A 13,535-nucleotide genomic window follows, 5' to 3' on the forward strand; every position below is an offset into this window, starting at 1 on the left:
GGGTACAGCAACGGAGGACACGGAAAAAACAGGCTCTCCACAGTATGGCTGACTTGCTGTTTACAACAAAAAACATTTTCCAAATTCCAAAATATTTGTAAACAGCGTTCTCATTCAAACAGATATTGGCTACAAAGCTCTTTTTGATTTAAACAGTCAGCTTGAAATAATGTGTCACAACTTTGGTGTCACATTTGTGGAGGCGAACTGTTGGGTTGCGAGGCGAAATCTTGGCTGGGATGGCAGGTACCTAAACAGGAGAGGTGTTGCGCGGCTGGCGGCACTCTTTGAGGCTGTGATGGACTTTGGTCTCAGGCTCGAAACTGAGCATTCTGCTGCAGTATACCCCCTAAGCTCAATCTCCAACTCACAGACACCTCCGATTCCGGGAAACGGACAGTAAGAGGGAGCAAGTTTAGATTGGCTCATGTCAATATGCGCTCCCTCAACACTCGATTTGATGAACTCCATGCCCTTGTGCAAGATTTTGATTTTGAGGTAATTGGTGTCACTGAGACATGGCTTGACCCTAATACTCCTTCTCTCAGTTACGAGATGCCGGATTATATTTTTTTGAGAGCTGACCGCAGTCTGCAGCCTAGTGGTGGCGTTGCCGTTTACATCAAGGACTGTCTTAGATTTGAGCGAGTCGAGCTGACCGAAGTTTACCCTAGTATTGAACACATTTCGTTTATGGTCAGAATGAGAGAGTGTAAACTGGGGGTTGCCATCGTCTACACACCGCCTGATGTGAACTGCACTTGCCTAAAATCTCTGTTCCAGTCTTTTTTTGTGGACACGGCTGTTGAGGTTAACTGTGTCGTCTGTTTGGGTGACATCAACATTGATCTGATGTATAATACTTGCAGTGCTGCTGGCTACCTTCGTCGTCTGATTAAGTCTCACAACGTTGTACAGCACATCAGTGAGCCGACTAGAGTAACAAGCACTTCAGAAACACTGATTAACCATCTGATTTCTGACAAAGCTACCAAAGTAGAAAAGTGTGGAGTTATAGACACATCAAGTATTATTGATCATCGAGGATTGAGAATAACAGACCACAGAATAATATATTGTAACTTAAGATTCGAACAAGAGAAGACTCAGGCCAAGTTGATAAGGTACAGAGATTACTCCAAATTTAATTCGAATGAAACATTGGCAATGGCTGCTGAAGTGGATTGGAGTAGAGCATGTGATCTCAGCAGTGTTGATGATATACTCATAGAATATTTCATAACTGCCAACATTAAAAGCATTTTTGACAAACACGCTCCAATTGTTACTAAAAGAGTAACAAAAAATAAGGCCCCCTGGACAACCCGAGAAGTTATAGAACTCACAAAAGTGAAAACCAGGTTGAAGAGGCAGTTTCTTAGGAATCAGAATGATGCTAACTGGTCAAAATATAAAAGAGTCAGAAACACACTGAATAGTGCTATAGGATCGGCAAAGAAGAGATATTTTGAAGATAAACTGGCCAATATTGTAGAGACTCTAGTATTTTCTGGAAATGCTTACGGCAGAATGGTATAGTGGGGTCAAAAGATCAAAAACTGCCTCCAAACATGAATAGTAATGATATGAACAAGTACGTCACAGAGATGGGCACGTCTTGCGAACCTGATGAAGCATTGGAGCAGTTTTATGATACGAACAGAAGGGTAGGACTAACTAACGAGTTTAAGTTTACGATAGTTCCATACAAAGAGGTGGTGTCGGCAATGAATAAAATTACCTCTAAGGCAGTAGGAACAGACGACATCGGTATTGATATGATAAGAGCAGTAAGCCCATATGCTATTGATGCCATTACCCACCTTGTAAATATGTCCTTGGCAAGAGATGAGTTTCCACTGACATGGAAGATGAGTATAGTCAAACCATTGCCGAAAACACAGATACCAACTAGTGTTTCTTATCTTAGACCCATATCAATCTTACCAGCCATGTCAAAAATAGTGGAAAAATTGGTTGTGAGACAAATTGCGGATTTTGTTGATGAGAAAAATATTTTCCCGAAACTCCAGTCTGGGTTCAGGAAACATCACGGGACATGTACTGCACTGGTTAACTTGTTTAGTGACTTGTTTGAGACTCGGGACGGAGGCCGGTGTAGTTCACTAGTCATGCTTGACTACTCCCAGGCTTTTGACTCAATCAGCCATTCTTTATTGCTTGCAAAGATGAAGTTTCTTGGTTTCAGGGATAATGCACTAAACTGGTTTAGATCATATCTTGTTGAGAGGCAACAGATGACGAGGATGGGTACGATGACTTCTTCTCCTCTGGTGAAAGCTAGGGGCGTCCCGCAAGGAAGTTGTCTAGGCCCGGTACTCTTCACATTGTACACGTCAGATCTGGACAACTGTGTGCGCCACTGCAAAGTCCATCTGTATGCCGATGATTGCCAGTTGCATATGCCATTTTGGTTAAATGGGTTGGAGGAGGACTATTGCTAATGTAAATTCAGATTTGGAGAGCATGCGAGTGTGGTCGAGGAGACATGGTCTTAAGCTGAACGCTAAAAAATGCACGGTTCTCTACATAGCTTCAGCAGCTTAGGTGCAGTGTATCTAAGAGAGCAACGTGCAAATTAGGATTGGCAACGAAAACTTGAGTGTAAGTGACACTGTAAAGACGCTTGGCGTTGTGCTGGACAGTGGGCTGGGTTTTTCTGGCTATGTGTCGTATATTTCTCAGAGAGCACTGGGGAGACTGCGAAGCATGTATACGCTGAGATCCATCCTTCCAGAGTCCGTTAAGCTGCGTCTTGTCCTGCTGGCTTTCATGTTTCCAATTTTTTATTACTGTTTTCCTGCATACGGCAATAGCATCTCAAAGGAAGATGCAGAACGTATTCAAATAATGCAAAACACTGCAATTCGATTTGTATACGGGCTCTGTCGAAGAGATCACGTGTCACCCTTTCGAGATGCTGCAGGACTCATGACCATGGATGCCGTGTGTAGAATGCAGACTTGCTGCCTTATAAACAATGTACTGTTCCAGCGGAAGCCACGGTACCTGGCAGAAAGGCTGTGCATTCGTGTCGAGATCGTTTGCTGCAGCACTCGGCAGAGTGACAAAGTGAGGTTGGAGATTGGTCGAAGGGGGTTTTCCCATTTTGGTCCAAAGTTGTACAGCGGTCTCCCTTGTGACCTTAAATTGCAAGGGTCGCAATTTTAAACTTCAGCTAAAGAAGCACCTCTTTTCACTGGAGTGAACGTTTTATACTTTTAACTTTGAACTGTTTTAAATAAGTTTAGTGTCTAAAATATATTGTATTATGTTGACATGAGTTATTATGAAAAACATGTATCTGATAATCGCTTAAAATAAAAGGCATGCTTATTTATTTATTCGCAAAAGAACTTGTTTTTCAGGCCTGGAAGAGTCCTTTTTCCAGTATAAAATTCCAATGAATGTTCTCTCTAATGCCTATTACATGTCAAATTTTAGATAAACGTTTACGAAATGTTTCTCTGTCTTATTATTATTACCTGAAACGCGCATATTACGTGCATACGTAATAACACACAAGAGTACCTTCATTAATACAAAACCGGAAGAAACTATACCTGCACATTTAATCTATTGTTGCGGTTTATTGTTTTATGATCGTTACAATTGTTAATATAATAGTTTTCACATATCGTTTTATTTTTATTGCAAGTTTTTGTAATTTACCACTTACTAAATAAACACAGTTACTTTGAAACTATACCAAAGCTGTTATAATATCTTGTTACTACATGGTTTAATTTGTGTCTATTATACGTATTATTTAATTGTATAAATACAATTGCTATACACTGACAGATTTCCGAAATATATTTGAATAATACGACTTTGTAATAAAATAAACATTCCAATAGGTTATCAAACAACATAAATATAAGAGTTCCAAGAATAATTTTGTAACTAATAATTTTAAATCATTTCATAATCGCGATATAATAAGAAAATCGAACAGGAATAAAATGAACACCTTTTTGTATAAAAACACCCACATTATTTAAATTACATTAAAAATAAAACACCATTCTAAAGCTGTATTTGTAAATGTTTCAAAATGTTTGTTTTATATAGTACCATTATTAAGTTAATTTCTGTGGTTTCTTTTACCTGATGAGGCAAATACCAGTTTCTCTACAAGGAACCAAGCTACAACAAATTGATTGGTATATATTCAACTTCTTACACACAAACCATCTTTATTGAACCTATAAAAATGTTGAGCAAGAAGTTTTGTATTCATATTCAGCTATTTTCAGTATTACAAGTCACGTGGCACTTGGATACATACGAAAGGAACACCACGTGAATATGTCTCACTTTTGTTAACGAGCTAATTTATAAGCATCGACTTGTAGGATTTGCATACGACTTGTAGGATTTGCATACATAAATAATGTAAGGATGTTCGTGTATGTATCATAGGGCTGTATGAATAATTTCTCCACAGCTTACAACCCGTGTGGACCTTATAGGTGCAGAGGTTACTGAACCCCAGATTTAATTTTATTAAAGTTTGTTTCATTCAAACATGGCTACACAAATTCTTATAAATCTTATATACTAAGTGAACAATGAAATGTACAGTAAACCGTTTTACCGTGCATAAATAACACGTGTCTTAAACAATATAGTTTTTAATATTTTAGTTTATCTGAATATATGTGCTATTGCTGACTTGAAGAAAGATGACTTGGAAAGTTTTTTTTTCCATAACGTGAGGGTGTCCCACAAAATGTGGTAGTACATACAAAATAATGAACAAAAATGGTAATTTTGTTTAACAATGCATTTTTTATTTTAAATTCATTACTTTTTCAAGAATACCATTTTACTGTGTTTGCTTTTAGAGTACCATTATAGAATCTTATGCTTTTAGCTACACATGAGCAAGATACACAGTGAAAATTAAGTCCTGATTCGCCTGGATATATTCAAAACGGATCGAGATATCAATGTAAAACCTTCACCATATTATTAAAATACTTTTCTGGATTTCTTGGGAAATAAAAAAATGCCTCCTCCCTTATCAAATTGGGGTAGAAGGGAGTAACTTTAAATCTTCAAATTGCATCCTCTATCTTGTGACATGTCATTTGAAAGTTTTATTCAATAGAAACTCAATGGCATAATGACAACTTCTCTACGACGTTTCTAGCAAAATTTACGTTCTAGCAACGTAAATAAACTCTTACGTTTTAATGCCCTCTAGAAAACACCTCTTATCAAAAGTTTGCACCCCACAAAAATTAGACACTACATAAGGGATGAGCTGGGCTCACTAAAGTCTTACTGAGAAATAGCACTCAAGCATTGTGTTGTCATAGAATTATGAAGATATAATTCTAGAATAACATAATGTTGTTGTCTCAGACTTAGTAGTCTTAGAGTGGAAAGCTTTGTGAAAAACAAAGGGATAGTTTCTAGCAACAATGTATACGGTTCTTATTTACAGGTAATTGACAGTGGAAGTTTCAAGTACCTATAAAGTTTAGTTGTGAATATTAAAACTGAGTAAAAATCTTGTATAGTTATTGCTAGCGACAGGTATTAAAAAAATATTTCCACTGTTAAAACAACATAGAAAAGCGTTGAACAATTTAATGTTAGATCGCCATAGCGACACGTACTTTTTTCCAAATTATACTTGTTCGGTAGGTTCTTTGGTATATGTAAAAAAGTGCATTTAAATAGCTTTAAAAATATTTTTTTTACGATAGGAAAGAAACAAGGGAAAATGGTAGAAAACGAGCGTGGCAAAAGTAAAACAATATTGACAAGTTATATAAATAACAAGCAAATAAATATTTTGTTGTAATAATAACAACCTTTGTCTTGTTTATTTAGTTTACCCAATAATTCCAAATGAATTAACTATTTATATAGTATGATGGAGTATTAGTCCTAGAGGGATACCCATGAGATAGGACAACTATCTTCACCGGTTATGCTAAAATATTGTTGTGTAAGCGAATGCTGGCGGCCAATACTAGTGTTAGGAGACAAGCGCTGATGGACCGTCCCTTACTGTGACCTAACAAGCAGCGCCTGGGATTCTTGTTTGGCATTGGGCAGGCCGTTTCGCTCTTGAGGCAGTGGGGGTGGGAATCCATCCCTTACAAGAATAGCGGCTGAGCGACGTTACTAGGCCTTTTTCGGCCAAATGAGAACGAGATATATATAGCAAAGTTATCATGGTTTGAATCCTGATAGAAACGTTTCGCTTTTCATAAAACAGGCTTTTTTCTTGTGATCTCTTTGTGCATCGGTACACTTAAATATCCAAGACAGCACCAAGAGTTTCAGAAAAGGTATGAATTACAAAGGTTTTCTCCCCCCCCCCTCTCTCACTCTCTCTCTCTCTCTCTTGCTCTCCCCCCTCATTCTATCTCGTAACTTTGACTTCTATCACGTCTGTTTCATACTCATTGATACCATGGATATTTAGTTTAGTCAACTCTTTCTGTTGACTAATCCGCCATATAATATAGAGACAGATATATATATATATATATATATATATATATATATATATATATACAAAACACAGAGTTTAGGTAGACATACTAAAGGAAAATGTAAACAATGATATGACAGGTTTAACTTTGGACAGGGCTAAAGAGATGAGGGAGGGAGACAATATGTACGAGCAGCCAGGAATTTTATCCAGTTTGAACCGGATATTTTTAGTATTACCACTGTTTTTTCAATGAAATAAAAATCATTATTTTATTTCATTGATCTTTATGATCTTTCAATCATAAAACGGATCATGTGTTTACATCCTTATAACAGGGAGACGGAATCGGTATCTTATTAATTACTTAAATTAAATAAGTTACATTGTTGACATTCATTAGTAGCTCTACAAATATTTAGCACATATATTGTCAAGAAATTCAATTTAAAATGCTTTGGACATTCAAGTGAGTATGGCAAACGAACGTTATTTTCAAAACCTCATTCTACCACCAAGTACAAATTAAATTTAACAACACGTGCCTGCTCAACGAACATTTTAACCACGTCTTGGATCACTCCAATGAGTCGGATACACGCCTCATGCAGTCCTGGTGTTCGTGATGAATACGTCGCGGACTGACTCGCTCGTACGCGCCTCCGCGGCAGACAGCGCCTTGCAGATGCAATGTGGCCTGCCGACCCTGCCCGTGCAGGTGCAGTGTGGCCTTCCGACCCTGCCCGTGCAGGTGCAGTGTGTGCCGAGACAAGGGCCTCGTGGATGACCTCAAAGTTACTATTGATGTTTTGGAAGCAAAACTCAAAAGCCTGAAGGAGATAAAGAATTGTGAATGTGCAATACGGGAAAGATCTGAGTGGTCAGTGGGAGAATTGAAATGAAAACACCTTCCGATCATTACGAAGAACTGATAGATATACATACTCAGGTCTGATAAGCCTAATTCTGTAGTTATAAAAACTGAGCATAAATTTAGCATCTAAAATCATTTAAATTTAAAACAATATTAAAATGTAATTAATTGATATGATTTTGTTGTAAGCTTTATGCAAATCATAGCGTCGTAAAACTTTTTAAATATTTAATTCTATGTTATTGAATCTTTATTGAATCTATGTTATTGTTATTTAATCAGCCCTCTGATACATCCCTTACAAATAAGTTCACTTTTATACACCACAAATGCTGTAAAATCACCAACAGCGTCATAATAACCGTAAGAGTACTAGTTAGTGAAGTGAATACTCCAATATTCTCATACAAATATTAAAACCTAAAATACAATTCATCACTTTAAGATCCGGCTGTACTTAGTGGCCAGCTTAATTTCACCTACATGAAAACTATAACTAACAACATTCCTACGGCGCCCTTTTTAGTTTTTAATGAAAAATTATCGGAGTTGTAAAATTTTTAAGATATAAGCACATGTCAGTATGTATCCAAACATTTTTTTTAAATGTTTTTATTGGTTGTTAGGAAACATTATCAAAACATTTCTTGTACTTCACCGTTTGAGTACTTGAAAATTAATGGTTTTTTCAACACAGATTTAAATAGTTATTACAAATTAGCCACTTCTTTAAAGAAAGAAGTAGGGTCTAGCATAAATAATATCAAATAAACAAAACTGTATAGTTTAAAATCTTAATTCTTAATTCCATTATTAATCGGAATTTCTGTTCTAAAACATCACAAAACGTTAGATTACACGATACAATTGGATGGTTCAGTATCAAACACGTTCAATTCCTTTAACAGGTTGGAAACATAACATTTCGGGATTGAGGTAATAAAACAAGACACAACGATATTGGAACGAACAGAGGGTTGGAGGTCCGTTAGTAACAACGAGAGGAAATTGTTACAGCTAACAAAGCGTAAGATTGTATTCTTACTTCTGTCGTCAGATGATTTACCATTCTGTATTATTCAATATCCTTAAGTGTGTTTTGTCGGAAAGTTTTAATGAAAATACAAAAGACTTACATAAAACGAAACTGTATTCAAAATTATGAATATTGACGTACTAATCTAACGTGAAGACATTAACGTAAGTATACATTATTCCTTAAGAAATAATCTTTCTTCAATTAACCAAGATAATTGTATCTTATGGTATATATTATTATACGTATTGTAAAACAAAGAATAAAAATGAGGACCTTATTCCACAAAGACTATGTTCTGATTTTGGGGCTTTCCTGTTATACAAGGTATCCGATATGTATTAGCAGAATGTCTTAGTAGAGGAATGTACTCTTAAAGAAGATGACGGAGAAACTATACTATGCATAGGTAGTTAGTAACATTTATTATATCCTAACCTTTCAGCAAGAGTAGACTACGCTCCTTACCTGTTACTCTGAACGGGAATTTTTAGACAGTGCTAGAGTTAAAGACAACAATTCAAAGATGGTGGAATATGGCTGAAAACTTAACGTATTTCTGCATTTCATGCAACTGTCTCAATTTTCGAGGGAGAAATTTAACTTTCGGGTAGGCACTAGTTCTATTGGCTACCTCTTATGCGTTTGAGAATCCCAAATATAAATGTGTGATATTTTTATGGTCCCTTGGAAATAAGAAGCCAGTGTGATGCAAGATACGTGGAAATATGTGTGGAAATGAAAACGGAAGGGTAAAACAGGTCTTAAAGAAAGGACAAACTCATTTATGAGGTTTATTCACCACGGAGAGAAGCCAGCTGCGGGGCAGTACAACACCAACGAATAAAACCCAGTAACAGTAGAGGAGGGCTGGCCTTCCAGTGGTACTACTAAAGCATAACAGTTGGATATTGGTATTAAATATTCAAAGACAAAATAAGATATATTTAATTTGTGGAAATGGGTGACTAAAGCCGCGAGGTACCCGGACTCTCGGGTCTTGGGATACCTTTAAAACGGTCTTAGTCAACTACTTCAACGGAATCAGGAATGGTCGCAATGTTGAGAGTTGAAGAAGGGACATGGGGGTTCAAAACTTTTTTTGTGTGCAAGGAAACAAAAAAGAACCTAGTGCTCTTGCGCCTAACACAAAACTATTTCTTTTATACACTGAAAAAATAAATACAAAAAAAGTATAAGTAAGTAAGTAAGTTTTTATTTTTTTTTGTAGGGATGTATTACTGTTTTGTAGTAATACATCCCTGACAAAATACCATGTTTCTTTTCTCAACAAATAAAAACAGTGAAGGGTTAGAATCCTGTAAAATATGGCAAATGATTTACTTTCCAATCTCTTACTTTTATTAAAGGCTCCTCTTACTTGATTCGTTGATTATAATATACAATAAATAATCTTTCAGGGAGGGAGAAATCGATACAAAGAGAAAGTATAAGCTACAAAATGTTACAGCTAAAGAAATAGGGCTCATCAAAATTTACAGTCCGGTAATATTTAGTATTATGTATTATAGGATATTATTTGACACTCAACAGAAGCATTCCTCACATCCAGGACAAGGCTGTGAATTTTAAGACTTTTCTTCACCACATAGGTTTTAAACTGACGACTTTAATGCAAAGGCGATCGCGTGGAAAAAAAGCTGGCACTCTAACTACATATTTATTTGCGTAAGAGACATTTATCTAGACAAAGAAAGAAAATATTGAGATTGAAACCATTTGTGAAGTATTTGGTGTAGAGTGTAGTATTTAGTATTAGATCTAGTATTAGATATTAGTATTTAATCTCTAGCCCATGTTGAAGAAGTCTAATTTTGGTTCGACAGATGAGGCGGTAATGTGTATTAATTATAATTATTAAGGTTAATGATCAACCCTTTGAGTCATCCAATGAGAAACACTGATTTAGGTACACAAGGCGAGTAAATAGTGACTGACTGCGCATGGCTCTTATAAACTTCACTCTCCTACTCGGGTAAAATATCTGGTAGGATGCTTCATGGAAAAACTACCTGTAGTACATAGGAAGAAATTTCTAATTAATTAATTAAAAGATTTGTGGAGATAAGATTGATTTACGAGTGAAACTAGGAACTTATCTGTGTTGAATCCCAAATACACACCATAATTAGGAGTAACAAAAGGTAGAATAAGGAGGTCGACGGATAGCCACTTTAGTTATGACTCTGAGGAAACCGAGATTATGAACAAAATAATTTTCACCAGAACCCGTTAAACCGTTAGGAGTAATTTTGGAGATTATCAGGTACAAAATTGTCAAATTCAATATATATTGGCTTAATAGTGATGCTTAAAAATAATGTTTAGTTTTAATATATAGTTAGTAATGGTATTTAGTGCTGTTTGTGGGATATAATTAACTTTTAATGAAGTTATTGAAATGGAAACTGTTTTTATCAATAATACTTTTGTTTCGCTAGAGAAACAAATCAAATGCACCACGAACCAATTTAATTAAGAAGTAAATTTAATTTGTTTTAATAGAAACAGAATAAAATATATTTGTATTTGAAACGTTCCGACATACAGGTGAAATGTTTTAAAATGTTTTACATTATTGGCAGCTTGCGGTAATGATAACATTTTAAGGGAGCTTATAGAATAATTTTGTGATTTTCATCAATTAAATTTAACAATAAAACTCACAAAACCGAATGGAAAGATAATTAAAACTCCTCATTGATTTCTCTAGGGGATATAGAACAAATTTAGAGATACAATAAAAAGTCATCCAATTTCCTGGAACAGAGGGATCTTTGCAATGATGTTTGGGGCTGAATTGTTACGAGACTATTGGAGATTGCTGTCACGTACATGGATAGCCTGGCCTCGTTTGGTTTTTGTCTTCTCACCGCAGTTATTGGATACTGAAGTTTGAGTATGAACCAATCCTCCTCAAACCTTGCCCAATAACTCTCCAATTCAAGTTTTTAACTTTTAGTTTAATTAAACTTAAGATATTCATTTATAACTAAATGGAACTAGGTATTCGTTTATTTATACTCTGAATGGAATACAAATTTATTTCTAGAAGTAGTTACATAAAAGTGAACAAACAATTCTCTAAAAACAAATGGGAACAAAGTGAGATTTGAAGTTAACTTTACCAAACAATACTTCTCACTGCTAGTATTTTACACACACAAATTTTAGTTATCTACCATAAAGGACCCACCAATATTAAATATAACGGTTAGGAATTCATTACGAAAGTTAAATACAACTGCAGTAGATTCAAGCAATAGAACTTGTAATAGATGATGATACTAAATATAACATAAGACCGTATTTTAAACCAACCGTAAAATTATACAACAGATTTCAGTGACTCTGCTTGTTTGATTACAAATCAACTGTGTTGTTAGTTGGGATAATTTGAAGTTTTCTTGTGGATTTTAACGTAAGTAAATATCAGAGATTGCTGTATTTACATCTTTCGAATTTGAGGTGAGACGTTATTTTTGGCAGGCAGCACAGAATTCTAAAAACCCTCTCGTATCGAAGAGTTATTATTCTAGAAAAAGAATGGTTGGGATGTAATACGCTCTCAAGTAAATTGTTTTTACGCTATGAGGGATGTAAATCTTAAACCATACGTTTACATTAAGCGCTATATGGGTGGAGGTCACGGCACTAATTTGGGCAAAGTTCATAAGAGATCGCTATACTTTAGGAGCTTTATTTGCCCGGATAGAGGGTTACTAAATTCAGCCTCTGAGATAATACTAATTTGATTGTGAGAATATTAAAAAATTACTGAAGTGGATTGATATTTTCCAATGCTATTCTGAACAACACTGATAGTTGTCACACAATAATCGCTTATACGACTTCTGATGTAATTATTTATGACTGATATAAACTTAATCGTATGATACGTAATGGAAAATATATGATTAACTTTCATAATTGACTTTGTTTACTTATACGCTTATTGTGTGATTTTCTTGTTGCCTACATGATCAATGATCATTTTCAATACAAACATAGAGATAACGTTTTATCCTAAATTTCAGCTTTCTACACTAGTATCTTCAAAAATAGACAGAAAAATTGGATTTCGTCTTCATAACTGGCTGGAGAGGTTTCGCTAATCGCTCACCCCACTAGGTACACAAAATGTATCCCACTAATTAAATCTCCCTTTGTATAAAAATTAAATTCTATATGAAGGTCCTAAACATTGGCATACTTCCAGAGCATATTAGGATTATCAATACTTTCTAGAGTTTAATAGGGAGATCTTTGCTTGAAGGATGTACGTATAAAGAGAGTCAAAAAGGCCATTGATGAGTTTAGAGAGGGGCCAGTACGTCTCTTTAGATACGTATCTGAATACTTCATTTACTAAGATTTACTATTTTCTAGGTTATAGATTTTGTGTTTTTACGTGGGTATACATAAAATTTTTAAATTCCCGTTATGGGAATTAATTACTGAAGTAACTGAATAATGATAACTAGCAATCACTGATCAATACGTTAAGTTTTTCACAGTGTACATTTTCGTTCCTGGTTTGAGGACTATCGTTTTGATCTATAAATAACTGGTTTTACTATTCAGGCAATTTATTCTTTATTATAAGCTCAAATTAAGAGGACGTCACTGGTAAAAGATCACAACTCCGATAATTATCAGAAAATTCAAAATTCTATTTAATTCTAGGTAATACACTCTATCTTGTTAATGTCGCTACTTATTAACATTACTTATTTGCATGAATTTTACAAATAAGGGTTTACCAAAAGTACCAGTCAGGTACTATTTTTTCATGCGGTACTAGTGATGTCGGATGAATACTTACTGCTATACCCGGTATAGTGAACAGGTGAGGTGTGTAGCGGCTAACCCTTATAGGAAAGCAAGCTGAGATTTCGAAGCCTAACAAATCACGGTTCGATCATAGCATTTTTATACTATCTAAGTATAATATAGAAGTAAAAGTCATGAAGAGTTCTGTGGAATCGTTGTAGATCAACACTAATATGTAAAACAAATAAAAATTAAATAAGGTAACGGAGTATCAAAGCAAACAAGAGAACGTTACGAAATCCTTATAAACCAATCCAACAAAATAATGTGTTAGTATGTCACATGATTCAATT

At 35.2% G+C, this 13,535-nt stretch overlaps 1 protein-coding gene across 1 annotated transcript; it reads left to right on the forward strand.

Annotated features, from left to right (window-relative positions):
- The first annotated feature begins 435 nt into the window (after positions 1-435).
- On the forward strand, positions 436-1,539 carry LOC124355846. The gene has a single exon (XM_046807001.1). The coding sequence runs from the start codon at positions 436-438 to the stop codon at positions 1,537-1,539; it is 1,104 nt and encodes a 367-aa protein (XP_046662957.1).
- Positions 1,540-13,535: the final 11,996 nt, after the last annotated feature.

The sequence above is a fragment of the Homalodisca vitripennis genome, chromosome 2 (assembly GCF_021130785.1).
Source record: "Homalodisca vitripennis isolate AUS2020 chromosome 2, UT_GWSS_2.1, whole genome shotgun sequence".
NCBI classification, from domain to species: Eukaryota; Metazoa; Arthropoda; class Insecta; order Hemiptera; family Cicadellidae; genus Homalodisca; species Homalodisca vitripennis.

Excerpts from the sequence above, each read along its gene's own strand:
- LOC124355846 (XM_046807001.1), top strand. The coding sequence starts at position 436 with ATGCGCTCCCTCAACACTCGATTTGATGAACTCCATGCCCTTGTGCAA.